General features: G+C 43.1%; 1 protein-coding gene across 1 annotated transcript in view; it reads right to left on the reverse strand.

Moving 5' to 3' along the window:
• LOC137333038 (SH2 domain-containing protein 1A-like) overlaps window positions 1-4,579 on the reverse strand; it is a 59,693-nt gene extending 55,114 nt beyond the window's left edge. Inside the window, exon 1 of the mRNA XM_067997126.1 lies at window positions 4,304-4,579. Within this exon, the coding sequence (XP_067853227.1) occupies window positions 4,304-4,437 (134 nt within the window). The 5' untranslated portion in view covers window positions 4,438-4,579. The remainder of the gene's footprint in view (window positions 1-4,303) is intronic.
• Window positions 4,580-12,169: the final 7,590 nt, after the last annotated feature.

The raw sequence follows: 12,169 nt of genomic DNA on the forward strand, positions 1-12,169 counted from the left end.
CCCCTCCCTAGCCTAAGGACATAGAGTGTTTTTCTGTTTAAACTGAGCATATTAGTAAGTTTCTGATTTTTTTTTACAAACAAGAATGTTTGTTTTTTGCCTTAAATGTAAACAAATGTAACTTAAACCTATAATATGATTTATCACAGCCGACAATTCAAAAGTGATTTGTTTCTTTAAACTTTCAATTTTATTGTTATAATTTGAGAGAGAGATGGGGGAGAAAACAAGACTAGATCTAATGAAGGGGACTGAATTTTACAATTTTATAAAATAGATTATTTACTTCAATCCCATAGCATTAGGTTATGGCACTAAAAGTATCTTTGCTTTCCATTTGGATTTGTAAATGCTAGCTCTGAGTAAGTCTCACAATGAAAATGTAGTCCACTACAAAAAAATGGATCCAACTATCAAATTCAACTAGATATAAACATCAGACTGGTAATCATTTTCAAAGTAGTTTGATATTTATTTATAGTTGAATTTTGAGAACAATTTCTTTTAAAATTGTGGTTTCATTTTTAGAGGAGAAATATGGAACAGTACACATAAAAGGATAGCTTAGGACAAAACAGCAAGATTGAAGTTTGCAGAAGAAAGCGGCAAACATTCTTTTGATGTTCAACAAGAAAAAGTCCCTACAAAATGCTAAGAAGTCTACCTAGTTTCGTATTATAGAGAATGCTGATCATTAGTCTTGTTTTGTTTTGCTCTTTTCACAAAATGTTTCCTTTACAACTGCACTGTCCATCGGGACTATTAGGCTAATGTCTGAAATTGTACATGGTAGATACGTAAGCAATTGTATGAGGAAAGGGAAGAAAAGAAAAGGATGAAATGAATTTGAACCATTAGCATGCTTTCAATGTGGTAGAAAAAGGGTAGGCTTTAATTACTGAAACTACTGAACAATTTGTAAACCAAGCAAATGCTTGCTGTCACTTCCAAAATAGAGTATTATGGCAGAACACTTGTGTATTCCAGGGGAGAAGTAAGTGCACAGCTTTACCGTTGTGCAAGCTTGGAATTGAGTGCGTGTCATTCTGTCCCACAGATCAATCATAATAGTTTATCTCTTCATTTTGAAGAGCTGAAAAGACTGCATGCTGCAAATATATATATATTTTAAATGAATACATAGTTAATTAAAATTTTAGATTCAATTAGATAGTTAGCAATTATTAATTCCAAACAAAGGGGTAGGAGCAGAGGGGTGCTATTTGGAAAACAATCAGAACATAGAATAAATACTACAGATATAAATAACATTTTGTGAAAGATTCTAAATTCCTGACAGAAAGAAGTGAAACAAAGCTAGTTCCCTAAAATAGTTCATTTTCTGATCAACTGCCACAATTCCTCATTTTAGGCACTAACACTGTTGGTATTTAGCATGCTAGTAAAAGAAACTCTTCAGAAGTTGAGTTCTTTCAGGCAAAGCCCACACACACTCGATACAGGCCGCAGGCTTAACTGAAAACACTGTAGTCTGCTGAAATGTTTCATTCCAGTGTTAAAAATATTTGGTGGATCTTGCGAGACTCAAGGTCATTTGTTTGCACTTTTGGACACTACGATTCTTTTGATGGTGATGGAATGTTTTTTTTCTTGAAGAAAAGTGAATTAAAACACTTTTTTAAACAGTGAGAAGTGAACCTATAACCTACTTTCAAAATTCCTATTTATGATGAATGTGCAATTTAAAAGTGAAATGAGACTGAAGTTTTAAACACCAGTATCAACAGTATGTTTTTTAATGAGCTACGGGGAAAGATTAAAGTTCACGCTTCATAGTCTAGAACGAAGACAGGTCCTCCATACCAGATACATATGCTATTTAATATCTATTTTGATGGGGATGTCCTTAAAGTTTATTAAATATTAAATATAAGGCAAATCCAGATTATTATTTCATAGTAAGCCAGGAAGATAATATCAAAGAACATAAATAAAAATGAGTGAAAAATAAAATTCAGAAAAAATATCAGTAAAAACATCTTTAGTCAGGAACAATAAATGTTTGGGGTAATTTACCAAGGTAATAGCAGCAAAAACATTGGGATTATTTAAAAGACAATCAGATACAATGATGGGAGAGTTAATGAATCAGAAAGGTGAGCTTCAATGAAAAATATGGCCTTGTCTTATCCCTAACATACATTGTTGCTCCTGATTACTCTCCAGTGATTCATGCTGGAAAGTGCATATGTGTGAATGGCAGGACAAGGTGAGAACAGGATAATTTACAGTATTTGAATAACCCACTGACACTGTCTGTTCAAGCTCGTAAACCTGGATAAAGTACTAGAGGACAGCCAGCACCCATGGAGCCAAATCGCTGCAAGAAACAGCATCTTAAAGAAAGGAAGGGAGAAAAAAATAAGAAAATTTTAAAAATAAAGCAATAGAACAAAGTACCCACAATCTGGAAAAAATTATTCTGTGGTCGAAAAATTGCACGGAGTGTGCAGATACTTACCAACCTACTAGTAGGCGGTAATTTAATTTTAAGTATCAACAGTTTTAGGTTTTTTTCTTTCACATTACCTTGAGATCTTCCTACCAGAGAGAAAGTGGACCTCAACCACATTCACAACACCAAGTAGCAATTGTCATTTTTAGGTTGCTATGGCACTTGGTCCACGCATTGCTTATTCAAAGTGGTTTAAAAATTAGATCTATTTTGATATATTTCAATCTTTATTAAAAAAAATGAACACAGCTTCATGGCATAAATGTTATGAACTTGCACTTCTGGAGTGGAGTTTCACCCAATGGTAATTTGGGCACAGAAGTCAACTGCCCCTGCAGGATTTTCCCTTCATTAGTTTTAATGCACAGAAAATCCTGAGAGGCCAGTTTCCATTTATGGGAAATCCTGCAGGGCTCACTCACCTCGACACCCAAACTTCAGTTATGTGCTCCAAGTGGATGAAACTCCACCCCAGGAACACAGATTTGTCAAATTTACCCTTCTGTTTAAATGGGTTTGCAATCTGCCTGACTCTTTTGGATCATGAAGCTCACTTCTATGGTTCCCTCAATGTGAACAAATCTGCAAATCCCTGGCCACCTGTTTCTTTTCCCTTCCTCCAACATATAAGGAATCTTACAACACCAGGTTATAGTCCAACAAATTTATTTTAAAATCACAAGCTTTCGGAGATTATCTCCTTCGTCAGATGATTGAATGACGAAGGAGATAATCTCCGAAAGCTTGTGATTTTAAAATAAATTTGTTGGACTATAACCTGGTGTTGTAAGATTCCTTACATTTGCCCACCCCAGTCCATCACCGGCATCTCCACATCATGTCCAACATATAAGTCTTCAGAATAACAAGTCTGTCAGTGTCTGAAACTGAAAAAGCAGGTTAATTAACGTTTTGATAGAGGTCTATCTGAGGAGTCCTCACCCAAAACGTTAACCTATGTTTCCTGTTTCAGATGTTGATGCACCTGCTGTACGTTTTCAGCATTTTCTATTTAATTTCAGATTTCTGGCGTTTACAATTTTATCTTCATCTCTACCATTTGGAGTGGCAATGTTTCTTTGAGTTAATTATACTCACATCATTTCCGTTGTCAGTTCAAAGATGCAGATTGTATACAAGAACATTCCGTGGTTCTGGTGCGTGCATAAAATGCCCAATCTCACAACAGCATAAAATGGATTTTTTTTGCAACATTTCTAATCAGACAAATTGATCTACAGCTGTTTAAAATATTAACTTTGAAAAACAAAATTGTACTTTATTTCTCGATTTGGTGCAAAAAAAACGTGTAACTGTGAGATATTGGGCCCCACGTTCTCACTTGGATTGGATTGGGTTGCACAATCAAGAGACAGCAGATTAGTCCTCCCAGGCTGTCAGCAAATACAACTTTCTCAATGGGGCAAAGCAATGATCAATGAGTAAGTTAGGTATTTGAGTGGCAGTGACATTACTAGAAACTCGTCGGTGAACTATCATTTTAAATTAGTAATTGAGCCTCGTAACCCTTTTTAAAAACATTCTCACGAGAATTTTATTGCATTAAGTTGTCACGCTTCACTAGATCCTTCATGCAACCAAACAATGACTCTATCCCTAGGGGGGTCCCTTTAACAAAAACGGGGGGGGGGGGAGAGAGAGAGGTTGTTTTTACGCGATTGCTATTCACTTATTTGGATTTCTTCAGTGACTTGAGCGAGTTTGCAACAACTGCCTGGGAACTGAAGTACTGGTTGCAGCGCTGGTGCGAGCATGCTGTGCTGGTTCTGGTACAGGTGCGGTGCAGGTTACGATGCAGGTACTTACAGCACACACAGGCAGTAGACCCCTGGTCGAGACTCGCTGTCTCTGATTAAGTAGCTCCCGTCTTTGCCGTTGCTACTCAGCAGTTTCTCGCCGATCTCTCGGTTGATTTTCCCGTGATAAACTGGATGATCCATTGTTTTGCTTTCCGAAGCGCGTCAATGACTTTTTTATTTATTTTAGTTTGCGATGCTCCTGCAGCGATCGAAGCGGATGCTTCGCTTTTGAGCTGTTTGACACCTTCTCAGATCAGCACGTCATATTGACGCGAAGGGGTAGCGTGGGGAAAAGATCTACCGTCTTATTTCTCCAACAAAAGAGAGAAACGTTTTGCAATCAGATTTCCTATAGATGCTATCCCCCGAAATCGAAAGAGAGACCTGGGAAGTCTTGTCAATAATATTCTGATCCTTTCATTCAATTGAACCTTGGATCATGCCACCTCTAACTGGTGGGACCGTGTTTGCCCAACAGGTATCTGAATTAGTTGATGGAAGTATCTTATAACATCGAAGTATTGACACTTTTACACAGTATGGCCAAAGTTTGACGAAACTGCCAGTTGCAATGAATAAAAAACTCAAAGCATCTTTTTAAAGGGATGCTGCTCCTTTAAAGAAAAGTTTGGCAAACTCTTCTTGTTTGCGAAGACACAAAACATGATATAGATTGTATCAAAATATGACAAAAGTGAGGCACAGCTCTTCTCCCTCCCTGAACAAAAATAGGTTTTGTCAAATCTTCAATGAAGATAATGCCCTTATTATACTTAGGAATTTCTACAAGCCTCTTTCCACTCCCTCCACCAACACCAAACCGTCCCCCAAGAGGAGAAAACGGATCATGAGAGGAAATAAACCAGCAGCACTGATCCACCAAAAAAACGACCGTAGCTCTAATCCATTGGACCCGCGAGTATGCACGACCCCTTCATTCCCCTGCCCAAAAGCAAATAACCCTTAAGCCTATATTGCTACCAGCAAACAAAAATCATGCCAAGAATTTTTAATGTATCAGTGTATTCCTCCTGCAAACCCTGTATGATCAAAATGTAAAATGAATTCCTAAAATATATATGTAAATATAACCTCTTGAAAGTATAATTAACAAAGAATAGCAATGTTGAAAAATAATCAGCCCTATCCTCCACCCCATCACAGACATTCCCGTTTGATTCTTTCCTCCCCCACCCACTTTTCTCTGGCTCTGTACTTGTTAATCTCTAACATCTTCCAGTTCTGATGAAAGGTCATCAATCTGAAACGTTGGGCTCGATGTTACCAGGCCTGCGGGTTTCCGGCGGGTTGGGTTTCAGGAGCGTGGTCAACACACTCGGTGAAATTAGTGGGTTGCCCGCGCGATTGTAGCAGGCAATCCACTAATAGGAATCAATTACCTGCTCCTCCGGGGTCCACGCTGCTGGTCTGCGCGTCGGGCAGGCTGCGCATGCGCAGTACGATCTGTCAGCTGGAGGCTCTCTAGTTAAAGGGGCAGTCCTCCACTGACAGATGTTGCAACCAATGGAACAAATTTCAGCATGGAGCAGCCCAGGGGGAAGGCTGCTCCCAGTTTAATGATGCCTCACCCCAGGTATCATCAGGTGGGGTGAGGAGGAGGGCGAAGACAGAGATCTTCCACCCGGCGGGCGGGAGGAAGCGGCCAGCCTCTGCCACCAAGAAGGCCTGGCTCGAGGTGGCAGAGGGGGTCACCTGCGCAACCAACATATCGCCCACCTGCATACAGTGCAGGAGGCGCTGCAATGACCTCAGTAGGTCAGCCACAGTGAGAACACGAAGTCTTTCCCCTACACTCCATCTGCCACAACACTGCCCCAACCCCACATCTCCTTCGGCACCGCCAACACTACTCTGTCACATCACCCCTCATACCCACTCAAACCCCATCCTCATCTTACCTCCACCTACTCACCTCGCCAGAACTCATCCTGCCACTAACACGCAACCCAATCCTCATACAATCTCATGGCTCTATCCCATACTCACCCTCTCGTGCATCTCCCTCACGGCCAGCCTCACTCAACCTGCCACCACCTGTGCTGCAGCCACAGGGCATGCATCACATATGTGCAGTAGGCAGCGTAAGGCAAATGTTTCGTGAGCATGAAGGGGGTGCACAAGGGTGTCGGAGGGTTTGCCATGGGTGTTACCTATATTGAATTTCAGAGCAACAAACAGCACACATTATATTGGCACCACCACTGCCATGTCTCCGCGAATCCTGTCTGTTGTGTCCAATAATGCCCGCTCCTGGGTATCACTATGAGGACCCACCACTGATGCCACCCATCGTGTTACTGCAGAGTAGGTGCAGGTGTATTTGCAGGGCTCGTCCGCGCAGACCACTGAGAGACATCGGCGGTGCAGCCGGCTGCACCCTGGAAGGATGCGGAGGAGAAGGTGTGGAGGGCAGTGGTGACTTTGGCAGCGACAGGTAAGCACTTGGTGCTGGGGCCAGCCAGGAGCAGCTCGGCATGAAAGAGCCTGCAGATCTCCACGACTACATGTCGAGCGAATCTGCGCCTCCGTGTGCACTGCTGCTCGGAGAGGTCCGGGGAGCTTCGCCTCGGTCTGTGGACCATGTGGCGAGGGTAGTGCCCTCTGCGATGCGTCTCTCTCTGTGGTAGCCCTCCCTCCTGCTGTGCAGGTGGGCGTGCAACAACACCGTGTTGGGGGGCTCCACGTCTCTGCGGCGGACTGCGAGGCTGCTGGGGCTGGTCATGCTGTTCGTCCTCCGAGGGTGTCCACGCACCACCCATCTGGCAGGTGTTGGTCTGAGGGGTTGTGCAGGGTAGGTGGGTGGTTCCTCGGACTGGGGCTGCGGTTTTGTGTCGGTCTGTCCTCTGGCTTGGCGGGGGGGGGTGGGGGGCAGGGGTTGCCCTATGTGACGCGGTGGCCTCCTGCGTGGGTGAGGGCTCTCCCCCGTGGAGTGCACCTTGGCACCTGCCACAGGCTGCTGGCTGCAACACGCCTGGTTGGAGAGAGACTGTTTCCCCCAGTGTGTGAAACAGTCTGCGATGCAGGTAAAATCCCACACTTCCTCTTTTGACAGCTGATTCAGCTCATTAACTGACCTCAACAAGCAAGGTAAGTACTCTCAAGTGGAACCCCGCTGGCTTTAATTGCCTGCGGGATTCCCACCAGCGGGGGCCACGCACGCAGCCCCGCACGTCATCGGGGAACCCGGAAGTGGTCGGGATCGCGGCGCGATCCGGTCACGTGACCTCATATCGGGATTTTCGGGGCCCCCCCGCTGGAAACCCGCAGGAAACCCGACCCTAAAATCGAGCCCGTTAACTCTGTTTCTCTCTCCACCCATGCTGCCCAATCTGCTGAGTGTTTTCCAGCATTTTCTGTTTTTATTTGAAATCTGTGATCTTATTTCCATTGTCACGTTATGCAAGGTTCCAGGAACTAACAATGTGATATTTCCTCATGGGCATGAAACATTCTGGCCTTGAAATTATGATGTTCTGGATTTCCCAATAGGCAAAGTGCAAAGTGGAGAAAGAAGGCCAAGTAGGGGTCTCCTCTCTTTCCAATCTTGCCCCTATGTATTTACCTCTGTAGGCCTTGGTCTCTGATGAGTCCTACAGAGCTCTAGCTCCTGCCTTCTTCAGGGCTCTTCTGCCCCTTCACAGTCTCTTCTGTTGCTGCAGCGGCGGCCTCAGTTTCCTCAGATGCTGACTTCGAAGGCCCAGGCTGCCAAAGAAAGCTGATGGGCATACACAAGGAAATGCCAGGTGCACTGGGCAGCCTGTCAGCGAGCTTGCACACATTGGCTCAGAGCATGGAGGAGTCTAGCTCCAACTTTTGTCATGGCTTTGCGCAGAGCATGGACACCATTCTGTCTAACATGGACCAAGTGATCAGCTCCATGAATATGACAGTGGCACCATGGCACCTACCGTGATTGTGCCTCTGCTCACAGCTTCGATGGCAGCTCACACTGTTGCCATGGAAGCTCACACAGCTGCCTTCTTGGTTCTGGGCGCCAGTGTTGGCAGTGGCTTCCAGAGCGTCACATCACTCCAGCATTCTGTTCTCACACAGAGCTGGAAGAGTGCTGAGGCGCAGTCCCAGGAGAGTGGCCTGGGCTCCACAGGTGAGGCACCTCTGTCCTCTCTCAGGATGACAGCATATATAGTCCCCTGCCAGTACACTTGTTAGTGCCACACAGCCAGCTGGGCTAGATTGCCCCAGCCCATGCTGAGATGATGCAGTCTGCTGCTGGGCCTTCAAGGCCCGGAGCTGCTCAAGGTCATCCACCACGGTCATCTGAAGTGTTCTCAATAGAAGCTCAACAGCCTTCGACCTTCCAAATTGTAGCCATTGGGGAAACACTTCATAGGAGCGCTAGAATAGGAAAACAAACACAGAAGACAGGCACTAAGGGCTTGGACAAGGGTGATTCATAATTATTTCTGTTAACTGTTAGATACAGATGGAATTCAGTAGATTGATAAATTTGTTTTTAATCTGGACTTGGTGTTAATATTTGCATAGTGAAGTCAGGGCAAGACCAATAAGGCTGGATTGAAGGATGGTGGTAATGAGGACAGTGGTGATAAGGATTGCGGAACTGTTGATGTATTGGGGATGGGAGGGATGGTTCACGTGAAGCACTCTTGGATGAGTGGCTTTCTGAGAGCTCTGGCAGCTAGGGGCACTGGTGATTGATGCCACTCCTGCTCTTCACCTTCTTCTTGCTGCTCCTCCTTCTGCACTTCCTGATGCCCAGGTGGTGGTAAGGGCTGGTCCCTCAAGATGGCAAAGGTATGAGCATGCAGCACACCACCACAAATCTGGATATCCGCTCAGTGCTGTACTGCAAAGCTCCCCCTCATCGGTCCAGGGAGCGGAAGTGTTGCTTGAGCTCACCTACTGTCTGAAAGGTCCTTGCTACCTATATGAACCTTATTTAAATATTGTAATTACCATTTAACATACTTCCAACACTGGAGACCTATGGAGGAGCCCTATCCAATATGGCAGGTGGCGCACTTGCAATGCGGGACAGGCCTGCATGTGCGCACCGCCATATTGGATGCTTAGGCGCCCGTTTTACGCCAACGAATTTCTAGGCCAATATTCCTAAGTGAAATGAGTTTGATCTCCTGGAGCATGATTTCAGTCCATAATCAGACATTATTTTGTGCTAAATTGACAATCTTGCTCCGACGTGGTATCGGAAATGGAAATGTTGCATTGGTGCACTAGGGAGTGCTTTTCTGTGGTTGGCACCATGGCATATTCTTTGGGCAGAGGAAAGAGTATTAAAGTAGGTCATACTTTATTGTTGCTGTGTCGGCTCTTTGCTACAACAATACAAAACTAATCCCACTGCCCTGAACTCTCCCCATACCGTTGTATCTTTCTCTGCTTCAAGCAATTATCCATTTTTCTCTAAAAGAAGCAATGGTCTCTGCCTCAATTACTCCTGTGTATACTTCATAATGCTATCTCCCCTACCAATGCCAACCTTAGCATCATTTGGATGTGCACAGGTTCAAATTAAAAATAAGATGTATTTTCTCAGCTAAAGGGTCCATTTATTTGCCTGGAATTTTTGACCCATAATCAGCATGCTGAAAACTGTGGTTGAAGTCCTATGTTTGCCACATCAAAAAGTCTTCACTTTCTTTTAAAAAAAAACTAAATAAAGAAAGAGAGTTGATAGTGAACATTGTTTTATCATTAGGTCAAACCACATAACCAACAACCTTGAGCAGTGGGTGGGTTGTGGAGCCCCGCTGTTGTAAGATGCTTTATTTTCCAATGATTACCACAACCAGCTTAACACACGTGCTTTAGTGGATTAACGAAATAGTTCCAGCTATGGCTCATGGGAGAAATAAGGCACTGCTGGTAAATATGGTATAATGGTGACTGTGTTTACAGAGTAAAATGTGTGCATTTTTTTTGTGCGCTACCTTTTTTCTCTCCTCACGTGAAGGCAGAGACTCATGCTGGAGTACATTTACACCGATGCCAGTCGCCTTCTGGTACCTTGCCCAAGTGGTCATTCTTTATAGGTTGTGAGTGCTGGCACAAAGATACAGATTAGAACAAGATTAGGTTAGGATCTGAACTCTTCAATAATAGCCTGCTGACAGTTACTGTCCAGGCTCATTATTAAAATTCAGGTCTGCCATAGATGCCGTCTTGGGTTCAGTGGTGTCAGTCACTCCCGTAAGTGGTCTGAGTGTCTTACGTTTTTGGGGAATTGGCTCTCACTGTCCTATACCTACTTGTACACCAAAGGGCCCCCAATGGAGGTGTTGTCAGAAATCCCAAAATGTGACACTTATACACAACGAATGGCCACTTGTGCACTTTCGGATGGTACTTGGCACCAATGGAATTTTATCCTAGCAAGAATCAACACTGTCAAAAGGGAAGGGGAGAAAATTGACAAAAAAAAACAAAGTATAAGATTGCTTCACTGTGTGACCTGTGACCTTTTCAATTATTTGCTGTTTCCGGGATCTCATTCTGGCCCAACAGCATTACCTTTAGAATAGCAGTGGTTTCTAGGGGTGGTCAGTCAGGAAAATCCCTTTACATGTCTGTACATGTCAGGGTGGGCAGTTCAGTGCTGTGACAGGGTCATGGGAAGGAAACCGTGGCAGCCATTTTTTGAGGCAGAGTTTTGGTGGAAGGCCTCTCTGCTCCAGGCCTCCTTTTATAATGCTTTAAAATGGGTGGTTCCACCAAGGAGAATCAAGCCTATGGTTCCAAAACAAATGTTCTTGAAGCCCATCAGGCTAATTTACGCACTTCCGAAGTTCTGTTCATATAATAATTGGGAAATATGCTCTTTGGAGTTTCATTTTACCTAGTAGTGCACTAGTTAATATGTAAAATAAACAGGTGAACATATGTGTTCAATTAGTGCACAAATGAATTTTACACAAATCGTGTCAGTGCACTACCAGAAGAAATGACACTTTTCAACGTTTTGAAAAGCATTATAGTATCCTATCATATAGTTTGGTATACATTGCTAGTTACATGCATTACGATATGCAGCTGCTGCCAAATACTTACATATCCCAGACCAATAATCAAACACGGTCAACTGCTATCTCCTGCAATTCAACCCATCAATTACCAGATCAAAGAACAGTTTAGTTTGAGCCATGTTAGGCTTGTTGGCCATTTTGGACGTTACATAAAATATAACAAGATTTATTTTAACTTTAATTAGATTAGATTTTGAAAGTATAAAATACTGTAAACAGGATATATTTTCAATTTTCTGCACAAATGTTTCAATAGATAATTCAGCTTAATTGTCAACAGCAGTTCCACCTAACAGGTCAGGTGATGTTGATGACTGCATGTAAATAGGGCCACTGTGGTTGAATTTGTTCTTCTTTGCAGTGACAGATATAAAAAACAAAACCAGGATGCTGTGGTTCGGCTATAGTTCACAGAAATCTTTATGCTTTTCCTTGACTTTACTGAAACAATGTGCTTTGTTTGCATCCGGAGAGTGAAGAACTCCTTCTTTTAAACTTAAAGTACAGCTTAAAATGGATTTAAATTCACAGTCAAATGAAATGCATTAAATTTATTCAAAATATCTATAAAAAATGTTATTATATTTAATATGGTGTTTATACCTATACACTCAAAGTATTAAGCACAAGATGCCTGAACTTGAGACTGTTCTGACAGTATGGATTACACTATAATAGATGTGACAAAAATGAAGCATTTAAGTCGAAGATTTACCTTGGTATTGCCTTCCTTAATTCTGTCATGCTACAAAAAGGGTTAGAACTAGCATCACTCTCAGAAATCACATTCCATGTTAATTTGGTACATTGTTGCGATGATTAGTCGG

This window comes from Heptranchias perlo, chromosome 15 (assembly GCF_035084215.1).
Source record: "Heptranchias perlo isolate sHepPer1 chromosome 15, sHepPer1.hap1, whole genome shotgun sequence".
Taxonomy (NCBI): domain Eukaryota; kingdom Metazoa; phylum Chordata; class Chondrichthyes; order Hexanchiformes; family Hexanchidae; genus Heptranchias; species Heptranchias perlo.